A 17,500-nucleotide genomic window follows, 5' to 3' on the forward strand; every position below is an offset into this window, starting at 1 on the left:
AGTATTGCATCCTTTCGATCATGGAAAAGAATTCCAGTGGTGGTGTACAGGTCAGGAGTAATTTCCAAAAAAAAAAACTTCTCAGTCTTGCTTAATTTTGGTTTTTATTGAAATAACAGATTAATAACAATGCATATTAGTAACAAAACTGCAATTATGTTTAAAAAATGTCTTGTTTATCATACTTTTTTTAATCAGTGGACATACTTTTTGTTAAAAAAAAATATTACATTGCAGTATTTTATCTTTTAAATACCTTTATACTAAAAATCATTTAGATTTTAAGATTCTGCAGAAATTAATGTAAATGTGTTCTTTTGATCTTAATGTATTTTTAAATTGCGCAGTTTGCCATATCCTTACCAAATGGTGGTGATCAAACACCATGATAATGCAGATATTTTAATGAATACATCATGTGTTAAGTACAAAATATGTTTAAAAAAATGGCTTATTTGGTTTACAGACACCAACAAAATGGGGCAGTCATTGCACGCTGCAGTCAGCCGGAGATCAGCTGGTGGGGCTGGCGAAACACAGATGACGAGTATTTGGTTACATCCATTGCAAAAGCATGTGCATTAAATCCAGGATCAAAGTCCAGATTCACAAGCAGTTCCAGGGCAAGATGTGAGGGAAGTGATCCTTCGGAAAGTGATTTTGGTAAATATTTATTGTTCAGGAATGACTATGATTTACATAAATTAAAGAATTAATTGTTTTGCTTTTTTCTCAAGAGGTCAGTTACTCTATATATACCAGTAACGGTGTTGAATACGCTTGACTTAAACATTCATAGTTTTCATACTCTTTCTCTGCCCATTTAGCATTCGTTTGCTCAAAGGTTGATGCGCTTGCTACTTCATGTTAGCATCTTTTTGTGTTAAAACTGATTAAGTCAGTGTTTGTTGTTGCAATTGCTTAGTTAGTTTTCTTTAGTTTTTCACTTAAGCGGATACTTAATCTTCAATCTCCCTCAAGAATGATTTAAGATATAAAGAGGTAGGGGAAGTGATGGCGAAGGTGGTAGGGATGAGAACGGCACCAGTACACATGCGCCGCATGATCGCCCTGCTGGCTGCCGCCAAGAGTTGATTCTTCCATAAAATTAAAAAGAAAATAAAAAAGAGAGAGAGAGCCTTGGAGGTCAATCATCACCCTGACAGCAGATAGTAGACGTCACATAGTATATTTGTACCGAATATCAGATCAATAGGTCAAACAGTGTGCGAGCAATTTAAAATCCTGGACAGACAAACAAATAGCCACTGTAGCGTATTATATATAAAGATATACAGTGGAACCTCAGTTCACGACCATAATTCGTTCCAAAACTCTGATCGTAAACCGATTTGGTCGTGAACCGAAGTAATTTCCCCCATAGATTGTATGTAAATACAGTTAATCTGTTCCAGACCGTACCAACTGTATGTAAATATTTTTATTTTCAGTTTGTAAGCACAAATATAGTTAATAATACCATAGAATGCACAGTGTAATAGTAAACTAAATGTAAAAACATTGAATAACACTGAGAAAACATTGAACAACAGAGAAAACTAACACTGCAACAGTTCGCGCTATAGTGCTACGAACCGGTGCATTCTTTAACTGCCTTCTCGGCCTTATGCCTCCAGCCGTCTCTCTCGTGTGTGTGTGTCTCTCTGTTTCGCGCACCTGTGTGTGTGTGTGTGCGTGTCTCTCTTTCGCGCGCCTGTGTGTGTGTGTGTGTGTGTGTGTGTGTGTTTCTCTTTCGCGTGCCTGTGTGTGCGTGTCTCGCGCGCCTGTGTGCGCGCCTCTCTCTCTCGCGCGCGTCTGTGTGTGTCTCTCCCTCTCTCTTTCTCTCTTGCTGCACAGAGAGAGACTGAGCACGTGCAGAAATCATCGGTGTGCACAAACCGAAAGGGAAACTGGCTTGTTCGTATATCGAGTCTGTGGTCGTGAACAGATGCAAAAGTTTGGCAAACTTTTTGGTCGTATATCAATTTGTACGTGTTCCGAGATGTTCGTGAACCGAGGTTCCACAGTGTATGTGTATATATAGTTGTGCTATTTTCTAATGTTAACATATGACCTTATTATAGTACTTTTAGTAGTTAGATTTATTGCTGTCAAAGATACATCTAGACATGCTGCTCTGCTGTATATATTAGTAGAGCATGTTGTTTGCCTTTGTACGCCTTGTGCAGGTGGAAGATTGAAGAATTTTGCTTTTTAAAATTGTTGTCTTAGCGAAACTGCCTATTGACTGAACATTCAGAACTGAGATTATATGGCAACTCCACAAATATCCACAAATTCATGTTCAGGGACTAACGATTATAATAATTGTAGTAGTAGTATTTTAAGGATGCAATAATTAAGCAATGTCATTGATAGTAATTGATGATGGAAACAGTTGCCAACAAATGTTTTTATTGATTAGTTGTTACATATTATGTCTATCACTTCATTGGCCAAGAGCAACGTTAATCACATTTTGTAATATGTTAGAGGCAGAGTACGAAAAATAAGATGAAGGGTGGAAGACCAAAGTACTCCAATAGTGTGGACACATTTCTGTTTTTCATCTAGTGTAAAGTTTATTTTAGAAGATAGGATAAAATTATCCTAATTGGTACAGAAACATCACCTTGAGCACCCAAAATGAAAACACTTTGAAGTAATGGTGGTTCCTGTCTCTTGTTTACATTTGGGGTAGTCCGGAAAGCTCTCTTAATGTAATTTTCTTTAGTGTTTCATGGCAGTTCAAAATCCCCATAAGACAGTGCAGACACCATAGTATCAATAATATGAAAAGCATTTTTTGCAGAGTATTTCTTTTAGTTACAGTAACTACGGTCAACACATGTTGTTTGTTGCACTCTCTCCAATAAAATCAAACAGTACGCTCTTGGCAACATTTATCAATACACAAATCAACCCCTTAATGTCAATAACATCCTTGAAAATGCTAAACTATACTTTATAGTTAGTAGTAAGACTTTCTGCTATGTGTTTTTGGCAAATTTAGGTAAACTTTATTATCCTAGAGGGAAATTTGTTTGCAGCAATAAAGTATAAAAACAGAAGACATTGTTACCGGGATCCAATAGATATAACAAAGACGCAACATTTGACAACCAGTGTTATTGCAAAAACACACGCTCAAGAGCAGTACAATTAAGAGTAATTACTTTCAACAGTATACAAAATAATAATGAAGAATTTAACATCTAACATCACCACTATAAGTAACAGAATATAAAATGTTTATAACTCTAGGAATAAAAGAGTAAAATCTGTTACTCTTTACCTTTGGAAACCTAAATCTGCAGCTTGATGACAACAGCTGATATTTAGAGAAAAGAAGATGGCTACTTTCTGACAGAATTGAGTTGGTTGTCTTTCTAACCTGTTTGCAGTGAGAAGTTAAGCAAAATGACCCATTTTATTAGCTAACTAGAGAGGAGAAAAATGTATAGTCAAGATCTTTTGATAAGATAACTGTCCAACAAAGTTTTTTGAAGTTTCTGATGAGTTTTCTTAAAACAATGTGGATCTGTAGTCCGGTGGTCTTGGACAGTTCGAAAGATGCCAACAATCCCTATATGTGGTCATAAAACTCTTGTCTCTATTTACACCATGTTGTAATTTGTTCAATTTTAGTATGAATTTCATTTCCCATTGTTTTCGCACTTGCTGTGTTCTGAAGTTACCCATAAGCACTGTGACTTTAAAGTCCCTCTCACAGTGTCCATGGCTTTTGAAGTGAGATGCTACAGGAACATCTCTGTTGCCATTTTTAATGTGGAACCTGTGTTAATTCTTTGGTGGAGTGTTTCTCGCAAATAGAGTGCAGTGTCAGGGCATTATATACAGAGAATTAGGTAGACCACATTAAACAATCTGCAAGATAATGATCCCTTTATGTGATGTTCTAGTCGGCAGTGTGGTATAACTACACAATCAGTATCATAACTGTAAGGACACGTTTTACATCTTTTTTTGTAGGCAGGGAGATGTGACAACAAGAGGGATGTGGTGGTTGTTGTCTTTGTTTTTATATTCCAGAAGCTTGTCTCTGGGTATGGCAGTAGCACTACTTATTTGAGTGTCTGTTGTTTTGGGGGGCATAACCTTGTCTGATGAAATCTTGTTTAACCTGTTTGCAATACATTTCAGTGGTATATGTCTGCTGTGAACCAATTTTACTGCAGATTTTTCTAATGTTATTAAGGTGATTTATATTCTTGCTGCCGAGGTTTCCAAACCAACAGATAAAAGCAAATATGACCATGGATTCAATTAAGGACTTAATAAAAAAATAAGTCATTATGGTTTTGTGCACTTTAAAACATTTCAGTTTCCTATAGAAAGAAAAGTTGTGACTGCCCATTTTTTCAGATGTATGTTATGTTAAGATCAAAATTTAGTTTATCAATGAATATTCCCAGATATTTGTATTGCTCTACCATCTCAACTGTTTTCCCTTTAATTAAAGTTGTGAAAATTGATGGTGGAGAGCACCTGAAATCAACAACCGTATCTTTTGTCTTGGAAATATTAAGTTGTAAATTAAAGCAATCACGCCATTGTACAAATTCATTGATAACAGGTCCATGGCTGTCTTCCTTATCTCGTAGAAGACTTAGAATGACAGAGTCTTCTGCAAATAACCTCCTGCAGTCATTTGTATACAGGATAAACAAAAGATGAAAGAGGCAGCACCCTAAAGGAGTACCCATAGATGTATTTAGGCTATCAGAGAAACAGCCATTAAAACTCAATTTTTGTGTTCTGCTTAAGTCCAGATTCCACGCCACCAAGTTTGGGTACAAACAGAATTGATCAATCATTTTCTCAGCTAAAATGTGGGGCTGGATCACGTTAAAAGTTGACAAAAAGTCTGTATGTAAATGTAATTTTAGAGGATACCTTTACTATCGTTATCAAGTGCAAAATATTATGGAAAAAAATTGTCTGAATGAAATGCTTTCAATTCTGCAGAAATGTTGCATTTTTGTAAAATGCCCAAATCAATCAATTAATTAATCAAAATAATTAATGGTCAACTAATCAAAGAATTTTAAAGCACCTTAAATGCTAACCTAAAGGTAAAATGATAATTAGAAGAAGAGAGATTATAGAAACAGTGGAAATAATGGTTAGTCAGTATAAGTGTATGTTTCGGGTGTCTTCTGGGTAAAGGCATAATCTTTCAGAAGTGCTTGTGAAAATGGAGCTGCAAAGGCATATTGTCATGAGTTGTTTAAGTCCTGCAACAATGATGCTTTCAGGGTGCCTTGTCACAAGTGACACACATTGCAGGAAGTATCTTTAACTACCAGTAACCTGAAGAGTTTTACAAAAAGATCTGAAGTGTTTTTACAAGAGTGGCAGAAGTCTCTCTGACAAAAGCTGTTTTAAATTTCATACTTCTGAAAGAAGTACAGCATTCAGTTTGGTTTATTTGATGTATTTGTATCAGCAAGGCCACAGTTACTGTTGTGCTATGTACCCAGCATCCTTTCTGGGGTAAATGACAAGTTGATAAAAAGGAGAGAAAGTGCCTAGGAGATGTGTGGGCAGATGTGTACACCTTGATGGTATAGCGACAAATACCATTTTCAAATAAAGTAAGATTGATCATATCTTTATTTGGAGTTGTGAACATGTATGCTGTAGTTTGTACCTAGCTGGGGATGGCATCGTTTGGGGTCTATAACTGGAACCAGCTAAGTATTGCCATATTTACAGAAACTGAATGCCGTCATTACAGGTCAATGACAAAGATCATTTAGAGAGAGACATACTTCCCTGCGGATTTCTACATAGGAAAAGAGAGAAATTGATCATGACATAAGGTAACTTATGTAACTGTGAGTAAGTATCGTGTCTGGGTAATAAGTGTTTTCTGCTTTGGTTGAACTTGGAAAAGAGCCTGTTTATTTGTATATTTTCAATAACAGTTAATAGATGTTAATATTTGTATTATTTAAGCATAATGTGAGTACTGTTCTTGCATATATAGTTGCTAAACTTTGAAGATTTAGCTTTTGTTTGCATAGCAGTGAGTTTGTGTGATGATTCACATGCTAAGCTATACTTATGAGTTACTTTCTTGTGTTTAAAAACATTTTCACTGGAGGAAGAGCTGTCCATGCCAGTATAGGCACATTAAATGTGCAATGCTAAATGTAAATAGGTCATATGCTGTACATAAGTTCTAAGATTAACTTCCAAACGTGGAGGGTTCTCATATTTCATGTTTGTTAAGATCAAAGGTATGCACCAGGTGTAACACCTGATATAGAGAAGGATATCTAGTTTAAAATTAGCTTAATAAGGAAATTTTGGTTTTTAAGGTTGTCATAAAACTGACATTGGGCTATAGTCGAAGCATAACTTTCATTTTGAAACATAATCTCCCTGATCAATATTAAAAATGATTGACTTGTTAACGCCTTGCACACTCCTGCAGCTCTCTTCTTTCATCTTTGCTTTGATGTGTGGTTATATGGAGAAAGAAGAAAACTGAATCCATTATCATCCTCTAATTTATCAGACTTTTCTTGTTATACTTAATTAAAAGGCGACCTAATGGCATAGTTGTTAAAATTGCTGCCTCACAGTGGAGAATAGCCATTTTTAGTTTGCATTTTCTCTTAATACTTGGATTTTCCATACACTAAAGAAATATGCTAAACAAATTGACAACTTGTAGTACTGTGTGAGTAAATGTGGGTATAAAAATGAGTACAGCATGGGCAGGTTGCATTGGGTGCAGTGGCATTAACCTCTGAGCTGTACATGTTAGTTGGAAAATTAGTAATTTAGGTTTTAGTTTTGCCACCATCTGACTTGATTGCTTGCATGAATGTAGAAAATATCTACTATATAATAAAATACTAAGGTCTGTGTTTGTCCAGTCCCTCAGAGCAATCTGATTAGTCAGTTTGGCTTTAGTGACAAGATCAAGAGGAAGTGTGTGACACACAAGGGGGAGAAAGGCCCAGAAGGCGCGCTGACAGAGCTGCCTTCAAAACTGGACAGGATTTGAGAAAGGTTACAAGGATACAATAAAAAGTTGCTGAAGGTATATGTGGGGCGAGAGAGAAAGAGGTTAGAAGCATGTGCTGATACAACACATTGCCGCATCCACCACATGACAAATCAACTCAGAATTCCAGATTAGGACCTGAGTGCAGTCATGCACCGGGTAACACCTCAGAACTACATTAGTTCTGATGGAATGGAACAGTTGGCGTTTTTTTTTTTTTTTTTTTATGGTGGCTGGAGTGGTGGGGCAAGAGATAGCAAATATTTTTAAATTACAGTAATCCCTGCCCAATCGTGGGGGTTGCGTTCCAGACATCCGCGATAGGTGAAAATCCGCGAAGTAGAAACCATATGTTTGTATGGCTATTTTTATATATTTTAAGCCCTTATAAACTCTCCTACACTGTTTATAAATATTCCCCGCACAGTTATACAGCATAAACCCTTTATATTCTCTTAGGTATTAGGTAAGATTAATTGAAATTATGTATGTAAACACACTGTTTATATACAGTAAAACCTAAATATTATTTTAAAGATATCAAGTGTCTCCGATATCATATATGTTACAGCCATTACAATAGACAGGCCACCAGCATTAAATACGTACATTGCAAGAAAAATTGTATACAGTAAATGTGTGTACAGTGACACTAAACATACATACATACATACATACATATACTAAGTACTGTAAGTAGAAAATTAATTATAGTTACTCACCAACAATGACACGATGACTTGTCCAATAACAATGAATTTTACTGCACAACAAAAGAGAGCGTTACAGCTCTTCTAAAGGAGCCTCTTCAGGCAACTGTATAGCACCGCCGTTGTTCTTCTTCCGGCAGAGTTCAATCCAAATCCCTAAAGCAGATTCCATCCGGACTACTGCCTTATTACATCCACTTACAACTCATTTTGCATCCTGTTTAAAAGGACACTGTGGCTGTAGATCTTATATTCCTTACCTACTTTTTAAATTAAAAGAATCGTAGCCTCATTGATGCCGTAATGGCGTCCTACAGCGGTGTAGCTATTCCCTTCCTTCAGCATATCCAAAATGTTTACCTTTTCGGCAATCATTTAACATCTTCCATTGGCTCTTGGGCACAGCCCCTGAGGCAGTACAGGAGCAGATCGTTTTGGAGCCATAATGAAGGGCTTGACTATGCACAAAGAAACACAAAAGAGCACAAAAGTTAACTCTTTACACAGCGAAACACGTTGATGCTGAATGAGCGAGACAAGACTTCCTGGTTAACGCCGCGGAATCGAATTCAGCGCTCCGTCGCTGAACCATTTAGCACACAGGAACTTAACTGCGTGCTCTGATTTGTTAGCTTCCCAGCCATCCGCCAATAGCGTCCCTTGTATGAAATCAACTGGGCAAACCAACTGAGGAAGCATGTACAGGAAGTAAAAAGACCCATTGTCCGCAGAACCCGCGAAGCAGTGAAAAATCCGCGTTATATATTTAGATGTGCTTACATATAAAATCCGCGATAGAGTGAAGCCGCGAAAGTCGAAGCGCGATATAGCAAGAGATTACTGTAGTCTGTTACCAAGTAGCATGGCTAGTACATGAATAAGATTGTCCTGTGAATCAGTTTTTGAATACGTTTTTTTTTTTTTTTGCTTTCTTTCTCAGAGATCATTGTCTGAGGAAAAAAGTTGTTTTCGCATGTACCCTGAATTACATGGTTATTTTTACTGTTGCTATTAAAACATGCCATTATAACAGTAGAACAGATTTTTTTTACTGCATTACAATTTGACCTTTTATTCCGCAAACTGTATTACTGTGCTACTAGACTTTCATCATTATTTAATATATTCAAATCAATGGGATACAACTATTCATTTTTGTTTTTCAAGTTCTTACTATGGCTCTCATAATCATGAAATTTTAGTTCATAATTGTCATACAAATAATTGCAAATAACAATTTGTCATCTTCTGTTCATTATATACCACTATTATAGGGTAAGCCTAATAATAGTACACATACACCTTATGAAGAAGAAAAGCCATTTATTGGCTTTTAACATTGGAACATGCTAATAAAAGTTGTTTGTATTTTAGGCATGGTGAACAAACTTGTACAGGGTAGATATGATACAAATAACAACAAAGTACCATGATCATAAATAATGTACTATGGCTAGAATAGGCTATATCCCTGTCATCCATAGCCAATCATGCTCCTACCTGGCTGGGTAGATTCCGGGCCAGGAACATTAACATATTTTACCTTTTCTGGCTTAAGGTAACATCTCACTGGGATAACAGTGTTGCTAGTCGTGCTGAGCATTTTCTCACAGACAGTACTTGTTGCACAAGAGCATATGTATATTCTTGCTAACTTTGCCATCCAAGGGAACCATGTTTATTTTATAGTAACAGATAACTTAATTATTTTCTAACAGAGTTATTTATAACAGATATACATTACTATGGAAGATTATTCTTGCCATTCCCCCCAAAAAATAAATGACTGCATTATTTTGCAGAAGTATTGCCTTTTTTTTCACCACATTGGCATTGCCTGCAGCTGTCAGAGTAAATCCTTTTTTATACTTTAACCTTGAAACTTTTGTGAGGTCAGTGAGCAAAACAATACTTGTATACTTGTGACAGCTGTTCGATTAGTGTATTGATATTTGTTTGGTCAGTGTTTTGCATGTCTGTTTTGCGATTTGGTGACCTGCTGCATCATATTCAGTTCTTCTGAAACCTTTTTGTCACTCACATAATTCACCATTTTGGAAAACACAGCAACGCACTGCTGCGTCTGGAGTCATATACACCATGCAGCTCTCACAACCAGTGCGGATGCATCAGGTCAGAAAGTATTTAACAAAATCTATAAGTATACATATTATCTTGTATGTGCCAAGCCATTTTAGGCTCAAAGGGAGCCTGTGATCATCTCAGCTGCATTGGGTGTAATACAAGAAGCCAGTGTACTTTAGTAGCTGGCCAGGAGACACTCTTACAGAGGCCTCTAGTGCTATGTCTAGGCCCTCCTTCACTGCTCAGGGTGCTATGTTTTATAGCTGGCTGCCCCAGATATTCTGCCCCCTCAGACTGCTCTCTGCCACCAGTGGAGTGTGTCCCTCCCAGGTCCCAACCTAGTGTAGCTACAATATTTATGAAACACAAGAAAATGATCAGATTTGTTTCTGGTCAGTTTCATGAAGGTTCTTGGGTTTAGGATTTAACACATGCTGGTCAGGGAAATGTGCAGTTTTTCATACAAAAGAAGAAAGAATAATGCAAAAGACGCATTTTATAATAAGTATTGTAATGTTCCTCAACACTGTATTTTATTAAATGTGAATCAAGGCAAACATTACACTGTGGAAAACAATGTAGAAATAGCGGTAGAAACATGACATTTCTTTTTCATGTGGCTGTTTTTAATACAGATGAATGGAAATGATTATACAAAATAATCACAGTCCGCTCAAATAATCACTTTATGTAATAATTGTGACAGACCTAACTCCTGCAGTATTGCTTATACGTCTAAGATGTGCTTTTAACTTTTGGCCCAGAATGATTCCAGAAAATTTGTTTTCAGGAAAGGTCAGGTGATAATTGGAATAATTACATTTACAGTGAAGGGGTGTATTACCGGAATCTTTAATGAAAATCAAGTTAAAGAGTATTTACACAATGAAACGGAAAGAAAGCAAAAGATATGTTTCCCCCATATAGGGTTCTTACAATATTTGTGGAGTAATAGTTGTTTTAATTGTAAAGCAGTACCCAGCTAACAAGATGAAGCCAGAGGGATAGGCACTGCTGACTTGGCACATATCATTAGAAAGAACATATACAAGATTTGTTCAATACTAAGTCCACTATGTCAAAGAACATCTCGAATACAAGGGTAAGAAAGTAGGGGCTACAATGTAGTCATAGAGCTCATGATGTGTAGAACTATAGAAATGTAGTGGGCAGGAGTACATATTCAAGAAAGAATATGGTAATACATGAAGAATTCTGCCAGACACAAAGGAAGTTATAATCCAAGAAATTTAGTAGATGTTTTGTATTAAGAATCAGAAGCATTTTGAGGTTTACGTGAAATTTGGAATTTAATGTCAAATGATAGTGGTTAAGTATTAGCAGATTTAATTTTTACCTTATTTTTGATTAATTATCTGAGCACTGGAAGGTTACTTGGAGTGCACTGTGCATTTGTGAAATACACTACAGTTGGGGAACCTTATGAAAAGGTAATCATTCACCAAAACGTGAAACAGTAAACCAAACTCATGAAACAAAATGGCTCACACTATATGCTTTTGCTTAAATGGGGAAGTGTTTTTCTTTACATTTCTCACCAATATTTTTCTGGTGTTATTTGAAAAGGATGCTAGCATAGATTGCACACGTAGTTTAGGAAAGGACAGAAACAACTCCTACCTAAAAAAAACAGTCATTCTGCTTTACACTCCACTAAAATGCATCTAAAACAGCAGTCACTAGCATATGAAAGTGTTGATTCAAAGTGCTCTGTAAAAGAATCTTAAAAAGTATTAAAATAACATGAATAGTATTTATTACTGAGTTTACGGGTTACTGAGCACTTACAGTCAATGAGCCATATTCCCTGCCACAGTTCTGGTAGGAACAAACAAAGAGAAAACTGTAAGAGTTCAGACTCTTTGGTTTTAGATGCAGTGTTGTAAAAATTGCATTAAATTATTTTACAAAAATGAAAAGATTAAAAAACATATTGGTTTGTGGACCGCCAGTGTACTGATGCTCCTGAAAACAGAAAAAGCAGCCTGAATGCAAGAATGCAAGCAACACTCTCAATACCTATAATGGTTAAAGCAGCATCTGATGATAAACATTGCTTATTATACTCATCATATTATGTCCTGAATGCTAGAATATTTACCCATATTACACACTTGAGTATCTCATTCTCTAAGTAATGTATTTTCTCTACTTTGTTTTCTCACTGCCTGACTATACTTGCTATTACTTCAGTGCCTGTGTTGTAAAATGTACCTGATTGAAAGCATTTACTTTATATATAATTTCTCTTTGTGTGCATCATCTTAGCACATTAGATGATGTATGGCAAGGAAGGGTTCCATGACCCATCTTCCCTGCATCTGTCAGAGGTTGCTTTGTTGTTTATTATACTTGATTTGATTCCTGGGAGAGTCCAGTCAGGGCGGCTGATGAAATGGTCCTTGCGTATGACACTGTAGTTGTGACCCGCTGGGCTGGCTACTTTGAGCAGCTGATTAAAGCTGATCCTCCAGCTTGGATGTTGGATATTTCTGGGTCTACAGTTCTTGAGGCTGATCCTCCAATTAACTGTGAACCACCAAATTTTGCTGAGATTGCACAGGTGGTGAACCAGCTATGAGTAGGGAAGGCTGCAGGGATCTGTGGTATCTGGGATGAACTTCCCTAGGCTGGTGGAAAGGCTGGCATCGCAAGCAATCTTTGCTTTCATTTGGGAGACAGGCGTCATCCCAACTGACTGGAAAACAGGACTTGTCATCCCTATCTGGATAGAGATGCATGATTGCCTGGATTGTAGCAAATATAGGGGGATAACACTGCTCTCTGTGCTGGGTAAGGTCCTTGCTAGGGTCATTCTCAATAGGATCTGTGATCACTTGTTCACCTACCAGCGGCCAGAGCAGTCTGGTTTTACGCTTAAGAAGTCTACCATCAACTGCATCCTGGCACTGAGGGTTCTCATGAAGCACAAACGTGATTATTGAGTTTCTTTGCAACCTTTGTCAATTTTTGTAAAGCGTTCAACTTAGTTGATCGAGTTTACCTCTGGGACATCCTGAGACTTCACGGGATCCCCCTTGTGAGTGTCTTGGATAAAAACCAAGATCAAGGCCTTTAAACACCTCTTAGGCACAGCCATCAGCAGTGTGTCTGTCTGCGGAGTTAGAGATTCGACCTTGTCATGAGGTTTAATTTAATTACCTTGGCAGTGACATTCATGTCTCTGATGACTCTTTTTCAATGAAGTCAGTAGACCGATTGGAAGAGCATGGAGGGTCATGATGTCACTGGAAAGGTGTGTGTGGCCCTCCCAGTATCTATGCAAAAGGACAAAGGTGCAAGTCTTTAGAGTCCTGGTGCTTCCTGTCTTGCTATATGGTTGGGTGACATGGACGCTATCCAGTGACCTGAGATGAAGACTAGACTCTTTGGTACTGTGTCTCTTCGGAGAATCCTTGGGTACCGCTAGTTTGACTTTGTGTCAAATGAGTTGTTGCTCACAGAGTCCTGAATGAGGCACATTACCTCAATTGAGAGGGAACGTCAGTTATGGCACTACGGCCATGTTTTCTTCTCCTCTGTTATCAACTCGCTGTAGCTCAACAATGAATAAAGGACAGATATTGCTACATTTATGTTAATCAGTTTCAAACTGGTTTGTTTTCCTATCTGTTTAAACTAATCAATGTCATGTACTTGTTGTGTAATTAGTAATTTGTAAGATTTCCATCCATCCATTTTCCAACCCGCTGAATCCGAACACAGGGTCACGGAGGTCTGCTGGAGCCAATCCCAGCCAACACAGGGAACAAGACAGGAACCAATCCCGGGCAGGCTGCCAACCCACCGCAGGACACACACCCACACACCTTTGCATATGGATTTTACATGGGAAATTGTTATAGAACTCTGCACCTGTACAGTGAAGAGTGCTGTACAAAAATAAACAGATACTAATTAGTTTTCTCCTAAAACACAAAAATATCTCAGACACAGAGATAAGTAATATGTAAGTCCCTATATATTTTAAGGCTGTTTTTGTACACTAATTAAAAACAAACTCTTTCTGGAAAATGTCATTGGAGATTCAGTATAATATCTAAAAACATTTCTTCTAGAAATGGCACATAATTAGCACTTCATTTAGAACAACAAGATTTGGAAATCAAAATAAGTACGATATTTATTATTTATTAAATTTCTAAAGAGAATCCTACTTTTGATAAATTCCAACACATCATTCAGTCACAAAAAAAAAAATGATTCATGTAATGAAACATAGTACTGAAGGAGGAAAGTTTTATCTGCCAGCATACCTAGTGTCAGGGAAAATACAGTGACTAAGGAGACTAGAATGTTCTTTGTGGTGGGATGAGTTTTGATAATGGAATTTAGAGTCTCATATACCTACATCATCTTGATGGGAGCCTAATCAGACTACTTGTAGGGCATGTTGAAGCACAGCATACAATCACTGAAACTAGGAATGTTTTTCAAGTTTTATATATTTATATCAAGGCAATTTTCCTTTTCCTATTTGATCTATTCAGTATATTGCAGTAGTATAGCTAATCTAATAGTTATTTTTTTAGGAATGTATATAGCAACAAAGTTAACCTTCTTACTACACAATGTACTGAATAATACCTGATCAGTGTAGAGGGTCATGCCATGGAAAATGTTCATTTTTCAGTAGGGTTAAAAAATAACTTTTTGAGAGCAAGAATGTAAAATTTTCAAGTGTCAGCCCTAGTTAGAGAACTAATTTTACAGATATGTGAATGTAAACCCATAATGGCACTTATATTTTTGTGATGGTGTAATAAGTGTTATTTTAATAGTTTTTTCTTCTGATGCTCCTAAAGTTTTGCTTACACCCCATATTTCTAAAGGAAGTGAGCAATTGTGTAAAATCATAATTAAAAGTGCACCATAAAGCAAGAAATATAATAGTATGCCTGCACAGTATCCTGAGGTTAAAATGCCTATTTGTTAAAGCATTATTTTTTTTTTTCTTAGACTCATCTTTGACAGCTGGTCCTACATCAGAATCTGCTGGTACCCCACAAAAACTGCTAATTCTGGATGCACGGTCATACACTGCTGCAGTCGCCAACAGGGCCAAAGGTGGTGGATGTGAATGCGAAGGTATGTTCCCATTCAGATCAGGGTTTTAGTAACAAACACTTTATGAAGCTAAGTCTATGAAGCTAAAAGTTCATTTTTCCCCTATCTGTATAGTCAAAACAACATATATGTTAAATGTATGTGAATAATACTGAGGAAGTTGTAAAATAAAAAAAAAAATACTTGTACATAGAGGTGTGACTGTTTTGACCTCATCTTTTATTTATTTTCTAATTTGCATATTCATAGACTACAAGATTAAGATATTGCATGTTATGAATTAATTTTTTAATGAATCTCTAGAGTATACATATTTTTTTATACAACAGTTTTAATTGCTTTTGTTTAAAAGCATTTTTGCAGTTTGTGGGTTAGTGTATTTTAGCATGTGCCAGAATTGTACTGAGCCAACATTTCTTCGAGACAATTCAGTTACACATTGTCACACTGCAAAACTGACATTTCATGATGGCAGGATGGCCAGTTGTACAAGATATATTAATTAGATAGATTTGGGTGTTTGTGTGTGTGTGTGGTGCAGTGAAAGGTTTTTCTGTTAAACAAATCCAGGATGTAGGACCATGTTGAAAGAGAGTTCAACAGCCAAAGCAAGTGAAGATTAAATATGTTTTTCAGAGACAGGACAGCAAAATGCTATAGTCTAATTAATGGGTTCTATTTATTTTACTACCCCTTTCAGTTTATATGAATCTTAGCATTGTATTGCCGGACAGTAGCATCAGATGAAGTGGAGTATAAGAGCATTCAGCTTATGAAAGGAGAGGTCAGAACAGGAACATGCCCTTCTGAAGCAAGAAAAAAGCACAGAATCCACAAGAGATCTTTGTCAGATATATTTAAGAGGTATTGGGAGTTTTCAAGTACTTTCTATTCTTGGTTTGTCAATTAGTAGAAGGCTTGCGATTGTATAGTCCAGAATATTTTGTTTGAGTTGTTGGAAGCACATGGAGTGTGCTATTTGGAGTGATTATCCACTGGGTTGCTGGTCTTTATCCCATGTGATAAGGCAAGGAGCTTAACAGCGTGGAGAATCATTTGATCAAAGCCACTATTATCTGCTAAAGAAAGGGATTTCTAGTGAGTGGTAGCCATGATACCAGACCCAGTGGCTATTTTACGAAATGGTAAAAATCTGGTTTGGGAATGTCACAGAAATCCCCTGGAAGTCATCTGAAATCTGTTGCTGGAGAAAGTAATGTCTGTCCTACCTTGCTCTATTTTTCTGCAGCCATAACCCTCCATTCAGAAAAGTGGACTTGTGCTTCAAAAAGTCTTTTCAAAGTAAAAACAAAATTCTTTTTACTTTTTCATATATGTAGTTTAGAGAAAGTATAGTAATCGCAAAAAAAATTGACTTTGAGGTTTTGATGAATCTCCACTTTTCATTCCCTCCTAAACACGTTTTCACCATTTTTGCAATTAGGTCTATGTGTTTAGGTGTCTGTGTGTATGTATGGAAACATGATAACTTGAACGCTTTGAGCTAGATAAATGAAATTTGGTATATGGGTGTTGTATCAAAATCTTAGTTTTCTATCAACTTTTGGGCAACATATGTCAACCTGAACACATTTCAAAATTTTGAAAATAAACTGGTACATAGTTTAAAGAAACAATTAATTGAAATTTTGTATACTAGTTTTTCATGTGAAATTGCATTATAAGAACAGAAAAATAGTTAAAATTTTATATCATTGTTTATATCATTGTTAGGATAAGAAACACAGAGATAAAGAATTTCATCTTAATCAGATAACTGGAAATGATATCTTAACAGGTATCGGCACTATTACATATGCATTACTACCATTATATAAATAGACATAATTTAGATTTTGTATGATCATTACTTATCGTTTGATTTAAAATTTGACTTTGATCAGGTGACTGGAATCGGTATGAAATTTCAGTTTGATCGGATTACCAGAAATAGTTCTTTGCCATATAAACTTGCAAACAAATGTAAGTGATTGAAATTTTCTAAGTAACACACAGATATGATGTTTCATTATAATCGGACAGCCAGAAGTGGTATCTATTTTACCTGAATCAGTATAAGGAAAGTTGAGTGGAGAACAGTCCAGATTTTTTATGCTTTATGTCTGGTGCTTTACAAAAGACTAGCAGATTGGCACTCATCAATGCCCTTAACAAAATAACTATAGTTAGTATGTGGAAGTATATTTCCAATGTTTGGTATGGATCATTGTGACGCATCTGCTATAATAAATGTTTATTGCCTTGTACAATTGACGTTTTTATGGACATCAAATTTGTGTCTACCTTTTTACCCAGAAGTAGGGATTTTCTAGAATTTACCCCACCACTTTGATTCACTGACAAGATTTCAGTATGGTTTCTTGAGAGTTGATTCTGTGATATTGTTAAAGCAGGGTTTTCTGTTAAACAAATTATCATATTTTGACACTTAGGTACTTGTTACTGTCTTTCTTAAGGCAAATTGTGTTCCATAATTGTTTTGAACTGTTACTTTTTGAAATTTACTTTGTTTTTTTTTTTTGGTTTTGTGCTT

At 36.3% G+C, this 17,500-nt stretch overlaps 1 protein-coding gene across 7 annotated transcripts in view; it reads left to right on the top strand.

The window, feature by feature from the left end:
* The window catches only part of mtmr4 (myotubularin related protein 4), a 226,069-nt gene that overhangs the window by 157,578 nt on the left and 50,991 nt on the right, over positions 1–17,500 (top strand). For all 7 annotated transcript variants that reach the window (XM_039756820.1, XM_039756817.1, XM_039756819.1 and 4 more), the window contains 3 exons: positions 1–50; positions 467–663; positions 14,839–14,967. The exon at positions 1–50 is cut by the window's left edge and continues 64 nt beyond it. In XM_039756820.1, coding sequence (XP_039612754.1) covers positions 1–50; positions 467–663; positions 14,839–14,967 — 376 coding nt within the window. The remainder of the gene's footprint in view (positions 51–466; positions 664–14,838; positions 14,968–17,500) is intronic.

This window comes from Polypterus senegalus, chromosome 6 (assembly GCF_016835505.1).
Source record: "Polypterus senegalus isolate Bchr_013 chromosome 6, ASM1683550v1, whole genome shotgun sequence".
Classification (NCBI taxonomy): domain Eukaryota; kingdom Metazoa; phylum Chordata; class Cladistia; order Polypteriformes; family Polypteridae; genus Polypterus; species Polypterus senegalus.